Source organism: Rutilus rutilus (assembly GCF_951802725.1).
Source record: "Rutilus rutilus genome assembly, chromosome: 24".
In the NCBI taxonomy this organism is placed as follows: Eukaryota; Metazoa; Chordata; class Actinopteri; order Cypriniformes; family Leuciscidae; genus Rutilus; species Rutilus rutilus.
The window spans coordinates 16,612,853-16,636,663 of NC_140228.1; the positions used below are offsets into that span (position 1 = coordinate 16,612,853).

Genomic DNA, 23,811 nt, shown 5'->3' on the forward strand with positions numbered 1-23,811 from the left:
GTTGCAGACATAAAAACATATAACATATAACATATAACATCAACATATAACATAACAATTTATGCCAGTAATAAATAGTGAATTACAAGGTCATAAAATATCAAAGTTTCATATATATTTATCACAAGCGATAAACAACAGCAAGGATCGTCCGAATAGTCAGTCCTAACATCTACAGCCAGTTTGTGTAGCCTCCATGTCATTTAAAAGTAATTTAAAATCAACCAATGAAACCGGCTCCTTAAGATTCAGAACATTTTGCAGCTGATTCCAAGCGCAGGGGGCCGCATACTTAAACGCCTCTTTTCCCAGTTCGGTCCGGACTTGAGGGACAGATAAAAATAATAAGTCCTCAGAACGAAGACAATATCTTCCTATACCTTTCTTTTTGATGTAAGATTGAAGGTATGGAGGAAGCAGACCAAGAATAGCTTTGTAGATAAAAATGTACCAATGATTAAGTCTACGGGTGGACAATGCAGACCAACCAACCCGATCATACAAAGGACAGTGATAAGTGCTCTAAAGTTTGTGATAAACCTAAGAGCTCCGTGATAAACAGTATCCAACAATTTCAAGCTTGTAATGAACGCATGCTCCGTGAATGCGGAGGTTCCGTGACTTTGATTTTGCACTGGAAAACAGCATAAGTTTTGTTTTGTCGTCATTCAAAACAAGTTTTAAATCGGACAAAGTATGTTGTACAGTATCAAAAGCAAGTTGTAGCTGACAAAGAGCTTGGTTTGGAGTTGATGCAGAGCAGTATATCACAGTATCATCGGCATAGAAATGTAAATTTGCGTTGGAGACATTTTGATCAAGATTGTTGATGTATAATATATATAGGAGTGGTCCCAGCACTGACCCCTGGGGTACACCCTTGAATATACTAAGAGGGCTTATTTAGCTTTAATTTATTTTTATTTCAGTTTTAGTATTTGTAATTTTAGTAGTATAACTTAAGCTTATTTCTATTTTATTTTATGACAGCATCATTTAAATTAAATTCAATAAACAACACTGCCAGTTAAAGAACATGATATATTTTCCCATGTACATTTATATAAATTTTAAACCTAAAATTATTTTGACAAAAGTCCATGGACATGAAATACATGAAAGTTGAATGAGCAAAGTTCTGATGAGCAGAGTGCCAGCCAGCTTGGCTTGGCCTGGTTAATTCCCCTGTGGGTGGACCGAGACCCTGAGGTGAGACCTTCACGTCTAAAATAAACATTGGGACTATACAGTAGGTACTCAACATGAAGTATTGGTTTGAATAGTTGACATGAAATACTTTTTGGAGGTTTATATCTCCTGTGTTGTGACATGCTAAGTTTAATCTAAAACAGTTTTTGCTAATTATTTTATTCTCATTATGAATGCAGCTTTCCTGTATACATGTTAATTGAGAGACTACATTGATTATTTTATTTTTTATTTATTTTTTACACCCTGGGGCCATTTAAAATGAACTAATGGGGAAGGTAACTTTTTTTTTTGTATTATTATTTATTTTTATTTTTTTCTATTTATTAACATTTTGAATTAGCTTAGCATTATTAGCATATTTTCAGTTTTCATTTTAGTTTTAGTAATTTTATGTGCTTTTGTCATTCTTAATTTCTATTTAGCTTTAATTTATTTTTATTTCAGTTTTAGTATTAGTAATTTTAGTACCATAACTTAAGCTTATTTCAGTTAGTTGCCAAAGCAAATTTCTATTTTATTTTATGACAGCATCATTTAAATTAAATTCAATAAACAACACTGCCAGTTAAAGAACATGATATATTTTCCCATATGCATTTATATCAATTTTAAACCTAAAATTGTTTTGACAAAAGTCCAGGGACATGAAATACATGAAAGTTGAATCAGGCTACCCACAGATTTTCTTAAACTTAAATAAAAAAATTAAAAAAATTAAAAAAATCTTGAACTTGAGTTGTGTTAAAAGATGTACTGTACATTGGTGCTGAATGCAATCATAGTCTATGTAAAATTATTAAATATGTGTCTGTAATTGTGATGATAACCTTATCTAGCAATTTGTGTGCCTTGGCCTTCTATTTTGGATGGTTTTCCCAAGTACCCGTGCATGTCCAGGCCTCCCTCAGATCAGCAGATGCTGAGCACTGAAAATAATGGGCATGATAAACACGAATTTGTGCCAGTGCTACATGCCAAAGAGCCCATGGCAGTTAGCACTGCCAAGCACATGTGCAGGGTCTGAGCACGAGTGTGTGTGTTTGTCTGGCTCTAGGTGCGCTGTGCCAGCCTGGCTGTGGGTGCGGCTCTGAGTTCACTGGAGAGAGGGTGTGTGGCGCTGTCAGAGAGTTGCCAGAACATTTCAGGCGGCCTGTGGGCCACGGTACTCAACATCCTGCTGGAGAGACAGGAGTGCAGTATGGTGCGCCGAGAGGTGAGTACATCCAGCTTCAGCTTGAACACAACACAAAAAACTGAGTGTTTACCCAGACTGCCTCAGACTGAGAGTCTAGGGACCAGCACTCTGACCGCTCACTGGCCATCTGATGCATATTGGACTCAAAAAATCGAGTGCTTGTTGAAATCACCAGTTCAAAACTGTCAGGCTAATCTTTCTTTGTGGTACAATTTATTCCAGATAAACCCGCCCTAGGTAGGTCACATATAATGAAATTAGTAAGGGCTAATGTAAATTCAGCCGGTTGTTACTCCACTTTGTGTCCTGATCACCATGTCAGGGTTTCATTTGCTATAACAACCAACTGGATGTACATTATCTCGCTTATTACACAGCTACTTGCCTCATAAGTAAGTAGACATGAAATATTGATTTGAGTTGAAATATTTTATTAGCTCGCCTCATTAAATGCAAATCCTCAAAGAAAACCATTTCTTATTAAGCAGATTTGAGCCTAGATGTATGAACAAGTTCAAACAAAATGGACATTTAAGGGATAATGTACAGTCATGTCACTTATTATATAGCTTTTCACCATATAAATAATGACAGGGACATGAAATATTGATTTGAGAAGAAACTGCTTTAATGGATTATAAGATAATAAACCGTTAAGATTTTACAGTGTGCAAAACAACCACAAGAAGATCGCTTCAACAATATTACCGTTGGCCTACTATTAATACAGAAGTCCTTTGGTTTCATTTTACAGTAAATACAGTCGATACTCGATTACTGAGGTGCAAGATGGCACCAGATGCGTTGAAATGAAACGAGAGAGAGCACATCTGTGGTGTGATACGAGAGACATGAAAGAAGCGCCGGCCTATAATGTTCAGATGTATTAGACAATGTTTACTTTATGGTATTTGTCATACCTGCAAACTCTTTGCATTTTAGTGAGGGAAGTTTTGATGGCATTATCTTATCCGTATAATCCCTAATAAAGTAGTGTTTATAAGAGCAGTTCTGCTTTGTTAACAGGGGTAACAGTTAAATTTGTACTGCTCCATAAGGGCCGTCTGTCAAAGAGTGAATTTGCATTTTCATTCAAAGCATCTGTCGTTTTTGTTCAGAGTCCAATGCGAAGATTGACCCATATTTTTACACAGCTTACACTGGAATGTAAGGCTGAAATGTTAGGTTTATAATTTTATAAAACTTGTTGTTGTTTTTTCTCAAAACTTTGGTTTAGGACAGTGTTTCTCAACTTGTGGGTCACAAAATAAATATATATATATATATATATAATTTTTTTTAGGAATTTGGTCGATTTTCTAATTTCTCATTTTCTAAAATTGGGTTGTGGCCTAATGACCATGGGAGAATATGGGTCCTATGGTTAAACCAGTTGTGGACTACTGGTTTAGAATGTTACCATAGATTCTGATCACCCCCCCCCCCCCCCCCCCCCATTATAATATGAGTTCAAGCTTAGGGAAGAACGAGCTGGGAACCTGCGAACATTCTACGAAAATGTTACACCCAGATTGACTACCGCACAAACATAAACAAAACACAATGTAAAATAATCCAGACCTGGTCCTCTCTCGTCCTTCACTGTCTCCTTCACTCCTCCTTTTATCCATCCGGAGCTCCTCCGTGAGACACTATCTTTTCAAATCAATCACTTCCTGTATAAGTGGGCGGTTCTCGGTTAGAATAAGCTGCAATGATGATTAGACTTAGTCAGAAAGGGTCCGGAAGTCATGCTATTTCAGATCTGTGATCGATTTCTGAATGTTTTATTATTAGTACAGGTTTCGAACTAGGCGTATTTGACCAGGAAGAGGGGAACAAAAAGAGGTTAAACCCATATATACACGATGGCACTACACAGAAAATAATCTTAACTATTCCTCAGTCACAGTTTAAAAGGAATGTGTTTGCATTTCTCTCTTTTGAAGGAATTTGCTTGCTTTCTGCGATTCCACTGAGAATTCAACCAGCATGCATTTCCATTCATTTGCAAGAAGATGGCAGTGTTTCTGACTTTTATGTTTCCCTTCCCTATAGGCAGCGTTTATTTTGCAAAACCTCCTTGTGATGCCAATGCCTGCTAATGCAGAAGAGGCCAAAGAGTGTGCTTGGCAGGTATGTTTACATGAGAATAAACTTTAAGAACTGAATATCAATATCACAGCCGGTCTTAAAAGCTCTGTAGACATAACAAATCTGTCTATGGTGATTTCTGGTTTCCTCAGTATTAAATTTCCCCCTTTTCTTAACATTTTATCTTGTGTCCCTTTCTTGTGTCTCCCAGAGCCCCTGCGTGCATGATGAGGATTCAGGACTGTGTCTGGTTGGGCTTCCTGCCCTGCAGGCTCTGTTGTACCACTGCCAGTTTTTTGAAAGCGTGGGCCAGATGGTGAAGAGCTGTTACATGGGCAGACATGCCTTCACCCTCAGCCCCCCTCCTCCGCCAGCCAATGTCACCCAGGGTACGTCGTCCACGCGCCCAGAGCACTGCCAGCTATTAGTGGATGTCTGACTCTTTGGCATCCATATGCTTACACACATTATTAATACTGTTCTGTACTAGAGATCATGGCGGGTGTGCCGCATATTTTAGATGATGGTGTTCATATTTATCATTCTTGTTATAACAAAATGTTAATTTTAGTACGCTGTTAGCGGCAATTATTCCAGTGCATATAATTTAGTTGTAAATATGACTGTTTTATTTGTAAATTAAGCAGTCTGTGTTTCTTTCTGTACGTGTAGAGACAGATCTGAATGATTCTCTAAAGCACTGGAGAGAGATGCTTGCTCCTCTAAACCAAACTCAAGGCTCAGGATCCATGTCCACCTCCAGTACTCTGGTTAGTAGACCATTTTATTTGTGGTTGACCAATGTTTTTTTTTTTTTTGTGAATATCCTGAACAGGATGGCTGATTTAATGTCCATATATTATACACTATTGAGTTTGGGGTCAGTAAGATTTCCTTTGTGAAAGAAATGAATACTTTTATTCACAAGGACACATTTTAATTTCAACAGTGACCGTAAAGATATTCATTATCTTAATAAGATTTCTTTCTCAAATAAATGCGGTTTTGTTGTACTTTTCTATTCATCAAAGTATAAAAAAATAAAATAAAAAAAAAGAGCTTACACAAAATATTAAGCTGCACAACTGTTTTTCAAAATTGATAATAAGAAATGTTTCTTGAGCAGCAAATCAGTATATTAGAATGATTTTTGAAGGATCATGTGACACTGAAGACTGGAGTAATGATGCTGTAAATCCAGCTTTGCATCACAGAAATAAATTGCCTTTTAAAATATAAAACTAAATATGATTTTCAAATATAATAATAAATATAAAACAGTTATGTTAAGTTGTAACAATATTTCAGAATATTGCTGTTTTCATTTTTGAATAAATAAATGCTGCCTTTGTGATCTTAAGAGACTTCTTTAAAAAAAAATGTTTTAATTGTACCTACCCAAAACTTTTGAGCAGTAGTGTATTTAATGTAAGATATTGTGTTATAATGTAATGTAAAATAATATAGTTATTATTAGTTTATATATATATATATATATATATATATATATATATATAAAATATCCTGATCACTATATTATATTATATCATATTATTAAATATGCAACTGTTTTCAAATTGTTATCATGCCGGTTTGTGTTCTTCAGATTCCATCAGGAAGCTCTAGTGGGACACATTCTCCAGTTCCGACTTCAGGTGTTACTGGAATCCAGGACACTCCAGTTAACAGACTCACTGCTCAGGGTATGACTTTTTTTTTAGGGTGGAGGGGAGATTTTTACTGACAGTTTAGTCTTGAGAGGAATGTTTCTTTCAGTCTTTAGTGATTTGAGTCTTTCTGCTGTTAATTTCTTTGTGTTGTAGGTCAGAGTGACACGGACAGTTCAGACTCCGCCCTCACTCAAGAGTCCCACCCAGGGGGAAGGACCGAGCCTGTTGCTATAGTAACCCCTCACCTGTTGCTATCTGTGTGCGGTCTACTGGACAACCTGCTGGCTGTGCTTCCTGAGTTTAGTCTCTCTGCCCTCAAGCACAACCAAATACTTCAGAGCATGGCCAGGTTAGAGAGACATGTGAAGACAAACAGATATTGTGCAGAATTCTGGCATTATTTAAATATTATAATCATCATACTGACGCTTCATTAGTCAAGTCACCTTTATTTATATATGGATTGTTTCAAAGCAGCTTTACAGTAATAGACAGGAAAATTATTAATAGCAGCTCTACAGAACACAGTAAAATTAGTGACTTTATTTTCACTAATATAAATGTTTACAAAAAAAAAAGAGTTAATATTAGCAGTTAATCACAGACACGCATCGCACATGCATGACATAATGCAGACCTGTGCACCAGGGTTATTGTCGCTAACTAAAACTAAAACTATTAAAAGTATTTCTGTTATATAAAGCTGAAATAAAACAAGATATAAATATTGGTTGCTCTTAATTTTTCAGTACATGTATTTACAGTGTACTTACCCCAGAACATACTGGGTAATATAAGGTTACTACATGGGTTAAGGTTAGGTTTATGTGTAGGTTCAGGGTTAGTACCTAGTTATTACCCAGTTATTGTAATTACTATAATAAGCACATAGTATGTACATGGGGAACAGGACTGTAAAATAAAGTGCTACCTAAATATTATTTGAAAAACGAAAATTAGAAATGTTGCTTTGGCAATAAACTGAAATAAGTTTAAGTTGAAGCACTAAAATTATTAACTGGAAATAACTTAACTAAAACTGAAATCTAAATAAATTAAACCTAAATAGCAGTGTTTAAAAAAAAAAAGGGAAAAAAAAGACAAAAGCACAAACCGAAATTACTAAAAATGAAACAAATTAACATAAAAAAAAAAATATATATATATATATAAAAAGCGTATTCAAAACATTAATAAACCTACAATAAAAATGCTGTGCTCACCTCTTACCCATTTTCACCCATTTTCTTTATTCTCATGGTTTACCTGACAACACTTTAACACAACCACATCCTGCCTGCCTTCTGCCCACTCTTGCTAAATGCCAAATTGTGGTGGATTTGTCTGTTGGCTAAGAGAAAGACTGTAAAAAGAATGAATGTAAAGAATGTAAAAAAAGGACACAAAACATGTTTTAAGTTAGATTCCATTTATTTATTTATTTATTTATTTATTTGTTTGTTTGTTTCTATATGTATTCATCTATTTAGACTCGGAAAAAACCCTGTGAGATCTGCTGCATGACTTCCTGTTGGTTTTGTGCTGTCTGTTTCAGTGTGGTGGATGCGGCGACCATATCTCAATGTGTCAGTGAGTTAAGGACACCTCTTCTGCCAGCTGCTATGGAAGATTCTAGGAACCAGGTGCATTATGGGATTTTCTACCTCCACTTAAACACCAATCTGTCATAAGGGAATATGCGCCTGCAGAACGCCACTGAAAGCTAGGAAAATTTCCACAAAATTGGAACACAAACACATTCACAAACTTCTATACGTCCTCCACAACATGCATGTTTTTTTTTTTTTTTGGATAATTTGATTAATACTTTTAACTAACAATGTAGTACTGTTAAGGTCAATTCACATCGCCCTAACAGATGGCAACAGGCACTTCATCAGGTTTTGTCGGATCAGTGTGGTACCTGTCAGAGTCTGTTGCCGTCTGTCGGAGCTTGTTTTTGCCTATTGAACATGTTGAATCGGAATTAGAATGTCTGAGAAGTGACGTGCTGTAATCTGCTTCTGTTGGCGCAGTGTGAATTGGTCTTTAGTGGTATTTCACACAGTTTACCATGAATAAATCCCTTCCCCTTCAAAATCTACACGTTAACTGCAAAACATGTCAGCAGATTTGGATGCAAACTCTTAGTGTATGTGAACAGCAAAGTATATTTCAAACTATAGTCAATTTTATAGTATATCTGAACTCAGGCGGTCCACACATGCGCACTAGAAAGTTTCATCTTTGTTCAGTGTCTGGGATATTTTTCTTCAGAAGTTATGACTGATAAAAATGTCTTTAAACTGATTTAAACTAGAATTGCGATATATCTTAACTAACTTACAAAAGCTAGCAACTTACTTATATGCTTAAAGGGGTGGTTGATTATGATTTCACTTTTCTGTTTTTGCTGTTTGAGCATAAACAATATCTGCAAAGTTACAACGCTCAAAGTTCAAAGCAAAGGATGATATTTGCTTTTAAAGAAATTATTTTTTAAGGATTACAACAAACGGCTGGTAGGGACTACACGACATTCCTCCCTAAAATTTACATAAACCCCACCCCCGGGAGCACGCATGTTGAGAAGAGGAAAAGTTGTTGTTGTAGTAGAGCACATTTGTGAGTCTGCTCAAGCTGTCGCATCCGTCTTTTCACATGCAATACAGTACGTAACACAAATGCAATAGCATGTCACTCTGTAGGCATCTTACAACAGTTCCCACACTAGCGATTTATAGACAGAATCATGACAGAATATGCTAATTGAAGATAGTTAACTCCACATCAGCATCATAAATTCATCAACCAACCATTCAGAAACATCCTGTTGCATTCTACATGTTGTCACTTCTTCTTGAGTCTCTCCATCATTGTCCGACTCCAGTTTAAACATAAAAGGTTGAATAGTTTCTGACATTTTAGTGCTTGTCTGCGTGAGGTAATTGGAGCTGCTAACACACACACACACACACACACACACACACACACACACACACACACACACACACACACACACAAGCTCTTAAAGCTCCGCCCTCTGTGCCGGGAGCAGCAGCTCATTTGCATTTAAAGGGACACACACGAAACAACGTGTTTTTACTGACCCTCAAAAAGGGACAATTTTAACACGATGTAAAAAATGATCGGTGGGGTATTTTGAGCTAAAACTTCACACACACGCTCTGGGAACAACAGAGACTTACACTACCGTTCAAAAGTTTGGGTAGTCAAAATTTGATTAAAAATACAAACAAAAACAGTAATATTGTGAAATATTATTCCAATTTAAAACAGCTGTTTTCTATGTGAATATACAATAAAGTGAATTAAATTTATTCCTGTGATCAAAGCTGAATTTTCAGCATCATTACTCCAGTCTTCAGTGTCACATGATCCTTCAGAAATCATTCTAATATGATGATTTGATGCTCAAGAAACATTTATGATTATTATCAATGTTGAAAACAGTTATTTACATTTTTATTTCATGATGCTATGATGAATAGAAAGTTCAAAAGAACAGCATTTATCTGAAATCTAAAGCTTTTGTAACATTAAACACTACCGTTCAAAAGTTTGGGGTCAGTAAGAATTTAAATTTTATTTTTTGGGGAAAAGAAATAAAATAAATCAATACTTTTGATCAGTTTAACTCATCCTTGATGAATAAAAGTTACAGTAAAGACATTTATAATGTTAGAAAATATTCTATTTTAAATAAATGATGTTCTTTTGAACATTCATCAAAGAATTTTGAAAAAAAAAAACTGTTTTCAACATTGATAATAATAATGAATGTTTCTTGAGCATCAAATCATCATATTAGAATGATTTCTGAAGGATCATGTGACACTGAAGACTGGAGTAATGATGCTGGAAATTTTGCTTTGATCACAGGAATAAATTATAGTTTAAAATATATTAAAATAGAAAACAGTCATTTTAAATTGTCATAATATTTCACAATATTACTGGGTTTTTTTTTTTGGTTTTTTTTCATCAAATAAATGTAGCCTTGGTGAGCAGAAGATACTTCTTTTAAAAACAGTAACAAAATCTTACTGACCCCAACCTTTTGAACAGTAGTGTATTTTACATATTGTAAAAAGGGGCATTATACCAGCCCTTTAAACTAACATCATCAATGTGGTAGTCAGTTATTTTAGCGGTCTTCAGTAGGTTGTTGTTTTGTTTCTTCAGTTTGTACCATCTAGAGGGCAAACTAATCACGGCACGTGTGTGAGCCTACAGAGATACGCGGTTAGAAAAATCTGGCATACTATTCTGATGACATTTTTTTACATCACACGCACTGGTTTTTACACTAAGCTAGAGTATTTGAACAATGTATTCTTTGTGCTTAAAGGGATAGTTCATCAAAAAAGGAAAATTCTGTCATTTCCAAAAAGATCATAAAGATGATTTAATTTAGGCTTTTATTCACACAAACACATGCGTCTCACGTGCTAGAACAAACTTCATTGGTTCTCGTGCATCAAGCACAAACATTTGAGCTTCTGTTTACCATATTCAATGTGCTCTATGTATGCGTGTCAATAATTAAGATGTACTTAAAGCCTAAATTAAATCTGTTTATAAAGTGATTGAATCTCTTCACAAGAATTAGATTAAACTGTTCTGTTCATTGAGCTTTTATTACCTTTTCAGATCCTCTAAGTTTTGATTACCTTGACTTTCAATGGAAGGGCAGAAACCTGTCAGGTTTCGTTAAAATATCTTTTATTTGTGTTTTGAAGATTAACCAAAGTCTTATGGGGTTGAAACAAGGGTGAGTGATGACACAGAAATGTTTTGGGTGAACCAACCCTTTACGCCCATCATAACCTTTTTAATTTAAGTACACACACTCATGTGCAATACAAGGGCATCATGGTTTCTGGTTCAGTTCCACTTTGTCTTCAACACAGTGCCAATTAGTCAGCTATTTGTTGTCGTTTAGGGTTGTGAAACCAAAGTGCTGCATGTGTGGGGTTTTTTCACAGGTAACTCGACACTCGTTACCACTGACTCTATCTTTCCCTCCCATCACCCCCTTGTTTCTCCCTCAGGTGCTGAGTAGCTTGTATTATGTGCAAAGTTTGTGTAAGCTCCTGCAGTCAGCAGCAATGCACAGTGAGGATGCGCCGTTCCACCGAGAGCTCTTCAAACCCCTGCTGAACAACCTAATTTCCATCCTCACGCTGTCTGTCGCTGACTTGGGTAACACAAAACGTCCTCAGCAAATCCAAAACCTTCCAAACAAGACCTTCAAATGAAAGAAAAGTGTTTTTAGATGAGTGTGTGGTTGTTTTGGTCCTTAGATGCGCAGGCCCAGGGTGCAGTGCTCAACACCTGGGCGGATGTGTTGATGCTCCTGGCTACTCTGCTGCGCAGGAACCAAGCTGCGGTCGGCCCATCTGTCGGTGTGGCACTGGGGAAACACTGGCAGTGCTTTTCAGGTGACACACACATACACACACCAAAGTGTGTTACAAAGGGTAGAGACAGGCAAATGGAGAGGGAAGGCAGAAGAGTACAAAGAAAAAGTGGTGGCAAGCCTGATGAAAGTGCATAGGGACGGAAGGGAAAGAAAGATTGAGGAGTTTAGATGGAAGAGGATGTGCTGGATAGATGTTGAGAATGAAGGAGACAGATGAGGAGATGGAGACAGATGCAGTGGGAGGCCAGCTCATTATGCTTGTATATGTGGATGGGTGTCCCTGCTGCATATGACAGACTGGGACAGAGACAGGAAGAACAATCAGCCTGCTTTAGATCTGATGGATGTGGTAGAAAATCCTAAAACAGGTGGGTGGGCAGTAGACTCGCTGACTTGCCTGCAGGTATCCAGGCTTTGGAAGCCCTTTTTAAAAGCCTGCGAGTTTGGAGAGACTTTACGTCAGATGTTCCCTTGTGGTGAAGATTGTTTGTTGTGAAGTTTCGTATATTTTGCATCTTCTTGTCTCGAAGTTTGAGTTCGAGAAAAGCTCTGAAAACTAAATATTAGTATTCTTTATGTTTAGTCTTTGCCCTCTCTCGTGACAGATACCATCCGAGTGTGTTTGAACCAATCGGGCGCAGAGTCTTCTCTCTACACGTCGACCCTGCACTTTCTGTGTGTGTTGTTCACGGAGGAGGCTAAGAGGAGATCAGGAGGCTACACTGAGGATCTAACCAGCAAGGGCCCAAGCTCTTCACTAGCAGCGGTTCTGTCTTTTGAGCCTGGAGAGGTCATGTGTGAACTATTATTAGAGGTAACAGATTTAGTTTAGGTTGTGAATGGTCACAGATACAACTCCCGTTGGCTGTTCAAAGACAAGTTCCGCGCACAAATTTGGCAAGCACTTTAACAAAACGGGCAATCTCAAATATGATTGGCTGACTATAAAACATGTGACAAGTGCAATTGTAATGTCTATTTATGGTTTTTCATGTTTTTAAAGGGGAAATTGATTTATGTTCTCAAATCTGATTGAAAATGGTGTGTATGTATTAGGGATGTGCCCGAAGTCGAATACCTAATTCGGAAAAGTTACGGAAACGAATAACGAATTCTGCCGGATAATAGAAAAAATATTATTCACTCCTCATGTTTGCTGGATAGCAGGTGAGCCAGGGGATAGTATGATATTATAGCTATATAATTATTTTATATTTATTATAGCTATATACATCTCTACACAATATAATGAGTGTGTGAAATGAATGAACACAAATCAAGCTGCCGTCTCTGTGCGTCTCTCAGAAATAGCTGATATTGTCTTACTCTCGGAGATGGCAAGCATTTATGAATTCTTTATAATTTTTTCATATTTTGCATTTGTATGCATAGTAAAAGTTGTTTTAGATTAGTAACTATTTAAAACTGTTTATAGAGTCTGACTGATCATTTGAGATTGTGGATGATTCCTGACATAACTCGTACACAAAGTTCCTCTGGAAAATAAAGATTATTTAACATTTAGCATTATTATTTTAATTAAAAGATATATAAAAAAAAAAAGCTGGGACTTGAACTCGGGTCGCCCGATAATTAGAATAAATTATAATTTTATAAACATAATTATTTTTTGAGTTATATTACAGTATTTTTGTTAATTTTTTAAATAATGAATATGATTTTTTTTCTATTCCAAATTCTTTCTTTTTTTCAGTATCCAAAATCAATATTCATTATTTTTATTTATTTATTGTTTAATTTACAGCAATATGAGAAGATTCTGTTCCAGGATCCCTTCAAAAAGGTGATGGCCAAAACGTTCATGTCTCTGTTAGCCTGTAGCTCCAGTGCTCAGAGTTACGCATGTAAAGGTAAAGATCATTTCATTTCATAATTACACAATGAGGAACTATATGCATACGCTAGTGTTCACAACGCAAAGCTCCCTCCCCATTCCACTCAAACCATTTATGGAAATTAAACCACACTGTTTTGTTTAACAGAGAAATCATCATAGTTTTGATGTCATAACATCTGCATATGTTTGCCTACATTTACGTATATGCATATTCAGTAATCAGCACCTTAAAGGTACAGTAGCATAAATAAGTCTTAAAGGTACAGTAGCATAAACATCCTGTGTTCTTTTTTAGGAGTCAAAGAGGATGGAAAATTATCATGTATAATAAATTACTACGCATTACTTGCCTAACATAAAAAGTAAACTTCAGGTGGGAAAGGTGCTAGAAAATGGCCCCCTTAATAGTTAAAAAGGTGCTATAACCTCAACTAGGAGGAAATCTTGCATACACATTCATTTTAGTCCCAGGTTACATTATATTTGTGTTTAATGCCTGATGTCACTGTCTGATGGATGAGTACATAGACAGATACATGTCTCTTCTCCCTCTTCAGCTGGAGTGATTGACAGCTGTGTGGAACGCATGAAGCACATTTACGCAGAGCTTCACCTGGAGTCTGTGAAAACGGGCAAGAGCACTCACAGGAGGAAGGTACATAGGGTTCCAGCAACATGACAGACAGATTCAACATCAGAAACACTGAAAACCTGTTAAGAGGGAGGAGGGAGGTAGAGGGGGAGACAGGGCTGTCACAGATGTGACAAAAATGTAAAAACGGAAGCAATCCTTTGGTTCAGTTGATTTAACCAGGTGATTTCCTCATGGTTTTCATTAATAACATCAACAAACATTATTGCTTATATAATGCAGATCATTGGTGATCTTCATTATATAAACTTGATTCATATATGGGTCAGTGACAAATATGTCCAAGATGGTCTTTTTAAAAAAATCTGATGTAAAACTCATGGTTTTTGCATGTTTTATTTTATATTATATATTTTTTTATTTTAAGAAATAATCATGGTAATTATGCCAAATTATTCTTTCATTTTTATATTATTTAATTAAGCCCTTTTAATAATACTTTCTTTGTTACAATCTTAGGGTTGTTAAACCACCTTGGCAATTTTGTTTTGTTTTGTTTGGGTTTTTTAATGTATAAATACAGACAAAAATTACTATCATGTCTCTTACCATTATTTAAATTAGAAAATATGGGAACTAATCTATGTGTTTGAAGTAGGACGTTCCTGGATCGACATCCTTTGTTGGTCCTGGAACGACAAGACTATTAAATAATCACTGCGGTCTAAATTTAGAGGTAGCGTTATGACGGTTGAAATGAATGTATTTCTAGAAATGACAAAAGATGCTGATCCAGGAACATGCCAAACTTCAGTAAATAACAGTGTGCTCTGTGACTTTGTTATGTACTGCAATTTAGGTTAAGATTTATTAACTTATGACGTGTTACAGTTATAATTAATACTAACAGGGAAAATGCTAAATAAATGTATGCATTTACAAATAAGATGGTATCAAAATTTGCATTATCAGCATGATCTCTTGTTCTAACCGCTCTGTCTTTGTTCAATGTCAGCAGGTGGAGAACAGCATGAAAGAACTTAAGATGATTCTTGAGATACTGCGAAATTGCCTGTATCAACATAATGAATGCAAAGTACGTCATATCAAATAATGTTCCCCGTGATTATTATTTAAGCAGTTATATTCATCGTACAGTATCCGCAGAGGCGCAGACGTTCTCAAAAGGGGTCTTGTGGGTTTGAAACACTGTGGGTTTGCATGCAGATTTTCCTGTAAGGACTGAGATGCAGTCTTTACAAGAAAACCTGCATGACACCCAGCAAGATGCTTGTGTGCGTGTTATGATTCGTGATCATTTCTGTGAAGTACAAAGGAAAGTAAATCTCCCGGAGACTGTTGGATAACTGTTTTACCAATTTAGCAGCCTAATTTACAGCCTTTCTATGAACCTTCGAAAAACACAATTTTTCTTCTTTTGGAATTCACTCTTTCTTCTCGAGGGGTGTGTTCACACTTAACAATGTTCGTTTTGATTAAAACGAACCCTGGTGCGATTGCTGTTAGTGCACAGTTTGGAAACAGTTCTAACCGTAATTGATGGAGTGTGTAACTCCATTTCATCCAGAGTGCTTGACTTTTGCATTGTCGATACAAGATCTTGACCCAAAATTGATGCACCTCTTGATGGAAATAAATGCTGTGATATTATTTCCATCAAGAGGTGCATCAATTTTGGGTCAAGATCTTGTATTGACAAATAAGAGCCAAGCACTCTAAAGTTTTCCAGCACGTCCCAAAGACTTTCTCTGAATTTGGACTCAGAGGTGCAAATTCATGTGTGAAAATGATTCTTCATGCTCAATGATACTTCTCCCAATCATTCTTTCACAAGTTGAGCCTAATGAATCTTGACACTGTCATCCTGGAATATGGCCATGATACGTCTTACATGGTTGTTTAGGAAATGAAAAGCTACACACTCCATCAATTTGATTAGGATAACTGTTGCCAAACATATAACATGTTATATAAACATAATAATAACTGCGATAAAGATCGAATCGTACTCTTAAAGGTGCAGTCTGTAAGAATGACAGCTAGTGGTTGAAATAGGTACTGCAGTCTAAATTCTAAATTCCGCTCACGTAGGTTGCCAGATGTAAGGACACGCAACAGGAACAAGCGCAATTGACTATGAAAGCCGAGGAGACTTTCACACTGAAAGTTGATGAGTTGATTTACCCGTGTTTTAATATGCTTTCGTTTGTAGAGATTTTTAGATGGATAACCGAGGCTTTTTAGGTTGGGTAGAATCTGCAATCTCTGACCCAGTTTGTTTGCTTGCTGCAATACGCTGTGTTTCCTGCCAACTAGCATCCCAGGGTGTCGAAATACTGTTGGGTGAACTGGCAGTGGTTCACCCAACAGACATTCCAACACAGAACGTACATGTCAAAATAAAATAACTGGTTGTAGAAGTGTTTTTCAGAGAAACGAGTATGTGAACTCAGCATGTTTCCTAAATATCTGCAAACATATAGTATTTTTATGCTTTAGTAGAGTGAAAAAGTTACATACAGCACCTTTAAGCATTTGCCCATTTAAATCCAAAACGTGACTTTTTGTGTGTAATAGCATATTAATTAATTTACGAATAAAATTAATTTAGGGATTTACTAGATTACATTTAACAGTCTTTTTAGTGATTTTAAAGATTAAACTTAAGTGTTAGCTTTCAGCAAAGGTAATGTAAATGTTATAAATTAGCATGAACGATTAAATATCCAATATTGACTGATTGCAACAAATGTCAATGTGTTGAATAATGAATGAATCATTTTCTCCTCACAGGCTGTGGCTACAGAGCTACGTCTGGCAGCGGTGCTGTTGGCCCTGTGGCCCTGGTTACTGCTGGACGACCTCACCATGACTTCAGCCTTGGAACTGCTCTGTGTCTACACTGCTAACTGCACAGCTGGTCAGTCTTCTGAGAGGTGGAGAGGAACGAGAGTGAGAAAAGGGGAATGACAGAGAAAGCGGATTAGAAAGTCAAGAGACAGGGTGCTGAGATAATGTATAAGCTTTGTGCTCACTGTAACCCTCTCATGAGTCATGTGCCGGTACAGTGGGAGCCATTGTGTGCCAAATGTAAGGCTGATATGATTCCGACAGCTACAGAAAGGATTGTGTCATAAGCCCTATTCGCACGGGATTAACTTTACAAGGGTAGATTGAGTAATGTAATTTTACCACAGAACGTCTGTAATATTAATGGCCAATTCGCACGGGATAAGATGTCTCAGTAAAACTAGCAGAAGTGGGAGGAGTAACTCGATTTGCGCATCGCCGCCACCTTCCTGTCGTCATGTGCGTATTATGTTGCTTCCTGATATCACGTTCGCAAACACATATAACCTATATTTATTAGGGCTAGGACGATACACCTATCTCCCCATTTGATACTATTACTTGGGTGACGATATGATGTGTTGCGAATTTTTATTTAATTTATTTTGTAAGAATTGCGATTTTACAAGTATTGCGATTCAATATTGCGATTTTTTTTTTTTTTTTTTTTTTTTAACACTAGACCATGTGGAATTCAAAATTTTGAATTAAAAAAATTAAAAATTGAATTAGAATTTAATTTAAAATTTAAATTTAGACCATGTGGAAAAGTTAAATCATTCACTTATACAGACTGTACATGATGTATAAGATGAATCATATTTACAAAAACAATTCGTCACATCTTATTTCAGAATCATCATACAGTACTACATTCTCTTGAATAAATGATTCAATAACAAATAAAAAATTTAACAGTCACTTCTCGCCATTGTGGCGAAACAATGTAATCGATCAATGCGTTATTTTAAGCGCCAAATCAAAAGCTGATTTACTCTTTGATCGCTAGCGTAGACATCAGTGTTTATATTTGAACTTTAAACTCTTATCCCAGTACTTCTATGAGGATTTATTGTATCACATAAATAATGATACTATGAGGTTGAAAAGACTGCTGTTTCATGACTACTCTCTCTGGGTCAAAGGCAGCGCCAACACAGATTTGAATGTTGCGATATGATTTTGTCAAAGGCTTAATAGACAGACGAAATGGAAGAAGATTGCGTGGGTGTTTGAATTGAGATCACAGTCTTTTAAAGATTAATCTTGCAGCTCTATTGTCTCATATCTCTCTCTCAGCATATGAGTAGCGCGAGGGCTTTTCAATGCATTCAGTCTCTTCACGTCTCTTCCACGCGTCCACTTGAAAGGGATGTTACGTCACTTAACACTCAAAGATAACGACACATTTCATCCTCTGTTGGAACGAAAGTGGCCAACTTCAGTCAACCTCGTCTATAAGCAAGGAAAAAAATAAAGCAAATTAATTTTAATTAATATCGATTCTATAATAAAAAAAAAATCTATTTGAATTTTTTTAATTTTTTTAATTGCGATACCTAGGTGGAAAACACTTGAGTTTTGCCACAGACTTGTCCCAGCATCTAGAACGCAACTGAATGCTTTTTCAAGTGTCTCCATACTTGAAAAAAAACGCGGAAAACTACTTTTATACAGGAAATGACGAAATATTTACAGCGGGTCTATTCGCACAGGTTTAGTATTACCTGAGGTAATTTTTCCGGACCTTTTTACTGAAGGTAAAATTCGACATTGTTGACGTTGACAATTACTGACATTGCCCGTAATGATTTCTGAGATGGCACATTCGGACGGGACTAAAATCACAGAGAAGCTCTGGTAATTATTACTTTACCCCACCTCTCCATGTTAAACTAGTCCTGTCCGAATAGGGCTATAGTCTAAGTGTGCTGCCAGATTACTGGAAGGGAAGCTAGGATGGAGCAGTTTTGCAGCTATATATATATAAATAAGTGTCAGAAACAGAACGCGCATTTGTATACTGTATCAGTGTAGACCGTGTCAGTGATTATAGTGGGTACTATTTGCTTTTGACGTGACGTAATACGATGCTCACATCCAATGTAGGCAAATGTAAGCCATTAAGCGACCAGTGGGTGGGGCCTATGCTGCGATGATGGTGTGATGATTCGTCAGTGTCTTGCTCTGGAGGCAGTCATATGCAAATGTGCTTCACAGATCAAGCAATATCAAAACGAGACGTTTTTGAAGCTTGATTAAATAGATGCTTTGTTTTATAATGAGGACGTTTTAAGATATGAAACTTGGAAGATGTTTTAATGGTACAAAGACCTCTTATATGTCAAAACATCAAGGCAAATTTGATTTCTCATGCTGTGACCTGTGGTCCGTCCTTCGGATGAAATGTTAAACCGAGGTCCTGGCACTCTGTGGTCATTTCAAATCCTGTGGCACTTCTGGTAAACAGTAGGGGTGTAACCCTGGTGTCCTGGTCAAATTCCCTCTCTCGGCCCTTATCAATCATGGACTCCTAATAATCGTCATCCTTTCAATTGGCTCCATCCTGGCACCGTTGTCCAGTTGGATGCTGCACATTGATGGTGGGTGAGGAGAGACCCCTGATATGATTGTAAAACACTTTGGGTGTACAGTAGTACATAAGAAAAGCGCTATATAAATGCGTCATTCATTCATTCATGACCTCTTTAAAAAGCAAAATCTGACATTAATGATCACTACCTCTAATGAAAGTTATGAAAATCTAATATTAAAATAAAATAGCATTTAATATTTCATGGAGAATTTAGCCTTAAGTTAGAAGCATTTTTATTTATAACAACCTCATAAGAAAAGGGTCTGACGATTACCAACCACTGTTGATTATATTAGACAAGATTGTTAGCTGTAGTACCTCCCTTTTCTATTCATATAGAATATATATTATGTATTAGGAAAAATTTAGAGAAAACCAGAAAGAAATTCATCCTTCAGGCACTAAAATAAATCTGTACGTTAATCTTTAAAACCTGAATTGTGTGTGTGAGAGCAAGACGGTTACACATGAAAGCATTTACACGTGTGTGTGTGTGTGAGAGAGAGAGTGAGAGTGAGAGTGATAGAGACTACTTTTGTACATGAAAGTGTCTGTTCGTGAGTGTGTTAACCTAAACACAATGATTGCTCAGTGTCACATATCTGATCTCATGGAAAGCTGTGCTTTAGCACAGGATGTGGCTTCACACCTGTGAAGAGCCAGCAATGCATGGGCGTATAGTCAGTTTGTACGTATACGTCTAACGTCTGTGGGTGTGCATGTGTTTTTAGGCCTATATTTGTGTGTGCGTTTGGGCTGTCACTATAGTTTAACAGCACTAGGCTACAATAGCGTGCTTCATGTGTGGTGTTTCTCAAGGTCTGTGCTTACAGCAGGTTTAAAGTTCACGAGCTTGGTCCATCAGTTATGGAATCAGCCCTCCAGCAATTTTCCTTCCCATCATACTCTGTCCTGTGTCACTTTTTATTGTATAATTCATTAACCTGCTACACACAACCCTCATTCTTTCATCTGGCCGATTAATATTGGATTTATTCTGCAAGCAAAACTGAGTTCTGCTGAATTCTCTCAATAATCCAGTAGAATAATGTTAAATGATTCACCCGCAGTCATGCTATTCTTAAAAATATGTCCGTCAAATTACCCAGAAGTGAGACATTTAGTGGTTTTGAGACTATGCAGCATTGTTAGACCTGGAGGAAATACATTTTTATCTAGATATATTTAGAATTAAAATACAATGGAAGTTTCCATTGAGTTTCCAAGCTCATTGTTACACAACTGTAAGGTGGTATTTTGAGGCAGTTAAGATGGTTGTGTGGTTTTATATCAGATTACTGTTTCCTGTAGCATTTATTCCTGTGATGGCAAAGCTGAATTTACCCGGTTTCAGTGTCACATGATCCTTCAGAAATCATTCTAATATGCTGATTTGGTTCATCAACATTTCATCAAACATTTCTTATTATCATCAACAGTTGAAAACCGTTGTGCTGCTTAATATTTTTGTGGATATTTTTCTTTTTCTTTGATAAATAGAAAGATCAAAAGATATATAATTTTTTGTAACCATATAAAAGTCTTGTTGTGGAAAAATTCAGTATTTCTTATATTCATTTGTTTCCAAACTGTTAATTTAATTTAATCATGTGTTTCTGTGAGAACAGTTTGACCTGCCCAGGGGGGTAGAAACCAGTCCAAACCAGCTAAAGATATGGGATATCTTTAAGGAAAACTACAGAAACTGGGAAGGAGGGGTTAGGATGTCAGAAACCTGTATAAAAATGTCTATGTTTGTTGAGTCAGGCAGGAGTTCTGTTTCCAAGTTGGGTAGCTGCGACTTGTATGAAAAGAATCCTCAAAGAATTTCCTTTTCTCTTTATTACAATTTTGCCTCTTGAAAGTTTCTTACACCTTTGATGCTGTTTTTATTAACCTCTGAAAATTGCCTTTACAGTCTTTACTCTTTACTGTTACTTTTGACTGAATTAATGCATCCTTGCTGAATATGGGACCGTGTGTGTGTGTGTGGCAACGTGTTTAAAGCTAAAAAATGTATTATGTAAGGGTTTGGCCTAATTTTAGGGTTTAGGATGGTTTCTGATAAGAAACAGTGATCAACAGTTCTGTTTCCTTTACGCTCTTATATAATCTTTCTGAGATAGTTACTTGGTTTCTCTTTGTATACGTTATAGTCTTTGTACACGTACTATTTTTCCAGTCAAGTTAAGTTATCTCTTTCTCTGTCTCTCATTCTCTTTCAGCATGCAGTGCTTTATGTAGCAGCAGCAGTTGTAGCTCTGGCTCAGTTCAGGCCGTTCTTCCTAAGACTGCGGTCACAAATTCATTGATGCATGGGGTGATGAAACTGGCCTCCCAGGTTGCCCCTGACAACAGCAGCATCCACAGTCTGGCTTTCTCATTGCTGGCCAACCTGGCCATCTCAAGGGACTGCAAAGGGGCACTTCTGAAGGTAACTCACTGGCTAATGTTTAAACAAGACAATTCAGGGAATTGAGTGTCTATACAGTGAATAATATAGTTGAGAACTTCTGATTGCACATCCACTTTTTAGTTTCATAGAGAAATTCACAAAGAGAAGTGTTAACAAAAGCTTCTTTCTTGTTCTTTCCCTAGAGTAACTTCCTGCAGCACTTCCTGTCTCTCCCCATGCCTAAGGCAGGTGGTCGAGGTGGCGTTTCGACAGGGGATCCTCTGTCCCTGTGGCTCAGGCTGCTGCTGAACGTGTCGTTCGGGGAGGACGGACAGCAGATGATCCTCAGGCTCCGGGGGGCTTTGGAGCTGCTGGTCGAACTGGCCCAGTCCAAACACTCCAGCACTAAACCCACCATCCTGCTCATTCTCCACAACATCTGCTTCTGCTCCGCTAACAAGCCCAAAGTCTTAGCCAACGGTATGAGTGCTGGATTTACTGGGCTTTAGATGTTAATGGTCGACCAACATGTTTCTTTTTGAGTGGTTGATGCCAATGCCAGTCTCTAATAAGGCTCAGCAGGCATGGTTAACGAAATAGCCAAATGTTGTCTGAATAATTGGCCTGACTGATATATCAACCTGTTTTTTTCCCCAAAGGTAACAATAACATAATAGTAACACTTTACAATAAGGTGTTATTAGTTAACGTTAATGTATTAACTAACGATGAGCAATACATGTGTTACCGTTTTTATTAATCTTTATTAATGTTAGTTAATAAAAATACTGTTCTTATAAGCTCAAGTCCATTAAATATTAAATGGATAGTTCACCCAAAAATGAAAATTCTGTCATTAATTAACTCCCCCCTCATGTCATCCAAACCCATAAGACTTTTGTTCATCTTTTTGATAAAATCTGAGAGCTTTCTGTACTCTCCATAGACAGCTATGCAACTTCCACTTTGATGGTTCAAAAATTTTATAAAGAGATCGTGAAACTAATCCACACGAATTAAGCGGTTTAGTCCAAATCTTCTGAAGAGACTCGATCGCTTTATATGATAAAAAGATTTCATTTTGACTTTTATTCACATAGGACAGAAAGCTCTCAGATTTCATCAAAAAGATCTTCATTTGTGTTCTGAAGATGAACGAAAGTCTTACAGGTTTGGAACAATGAGGGTGAACTGTCAATTATTGACAGAATTTTTGGGTGAACTAAGCCTTTAACAGATACAACTTTTGATTTTAATAATGTATTAGTGAACGTTGAAAGGCGGCACGGTGGCTCAGTGGGTAGCACTGTCAGCTCACAGCAAGAAGGTCCCTGGTTCAAGTCCTTTCTGTGTAGAGTTTGTGTGTGTGTGTGTGCGCGCGTCCCAGCATATACATACACACACACACACACACACACACACACATACATACAGTACATATATCAATAATTAATTCTAAAGTAATAAAAATGACATTATTGGTAGTGAGGACTTGCACAGTTTCACACTGTTTTATGAGTACATTCACATCATGTCAAGTCAATCATCTAATTTCCTTCGCTTTCTATAAAAAGAAATTGGGCGGAAACGTTGATGTAATGTGTAAAACTATATTCACTCATTGCGGCTGTTGTGGCACATCTGTACTTCAGTGTTGGTGTGTGTGTGTGTATGTGTTGCCATAAGTGTTTGTGTGCTGGAGTCTGTCACGGACCAAAAAAAAAAAAAGAATAAATAATTTTCTTTTTTATTATTATTTATAAAATATTTTGTTCACTTAATATATATACATACACACACATACATACAAAATCATAATTTTTGAGCGTTTGATTTTGGAGTGAAATATGATCGTGGACATTTTGGAGAATTTATTTATTTA

The 23,811-nt window shown here is 36.7% G+C and overlaps 1 protein-coding gene across 2 annotated transcripts in view; it reads left to right on the plus strand.

Annotated features, from left to right (window-relative positions):
* Positions 1-23,811, plus strand: part of rttn (rotatin) — a 57,515-nt gene that overhangs the window by 31,550 nt on the left and 2,154 nt on the right. Inside the window, exons 31-46 of one of the 2 annotated variants that reach the window (XM_084398194.1) lie at positions 2,267-2,425; positions 4,466-4,543; positions 4,713-4,890; positions 5,174-5,271; positions 6,108-6,204; positions 6,325-6,520; positions 7,727-7,814; positions 11,247-11,397; positions 11,499-11,636; positions 12,223-12,431; positions 13,383-13,488; positions 14,033-14,130; positions 15,083-15,163; positions 16,882-17,008; positions 21,760-21,968; positions 22,133-22,409. In XM_084398194.1, the coding sequence (XP_084254320.1) occupies positions 2,267-2,425; positions 4,466-4,543; positions 4,713-4,890; positions 5,174-5,271; positions 6,108-6,204; positions 6,325-6,520; positions 7,727-7,814; positions 11,247-11,397; positions 11,499-11,636; positions 12,223-12,431; positions 13,383-13,488; positions 14,033-14,130; positions 15,083-15,163; positions 16,882-17,008; positions 21,760-21,968; positions 22,133-22,409 (2,290 nt within the window). The remainder of the gene's footprint in view (positions 1-2,266; positions 2,426-4,465; positions 4,544-4,712; positions 4,891-5,173; positions 5,272-6,107; positions 6,205-6,324; positions 6,521-7,726; positions 7,815-11,246; positions 11,398-11,498; positions 11,637-12,222; positions 12,432-13,382; positions 13,489-14,032; positions 14,131-15,082; positions 15,164-16,881; positions 17,009-21,759; positions 21,969-22,132; positions 22,410-23,811) is intronic. The other variant, XM_084398195.1, reaches the window with a different exon arrangement.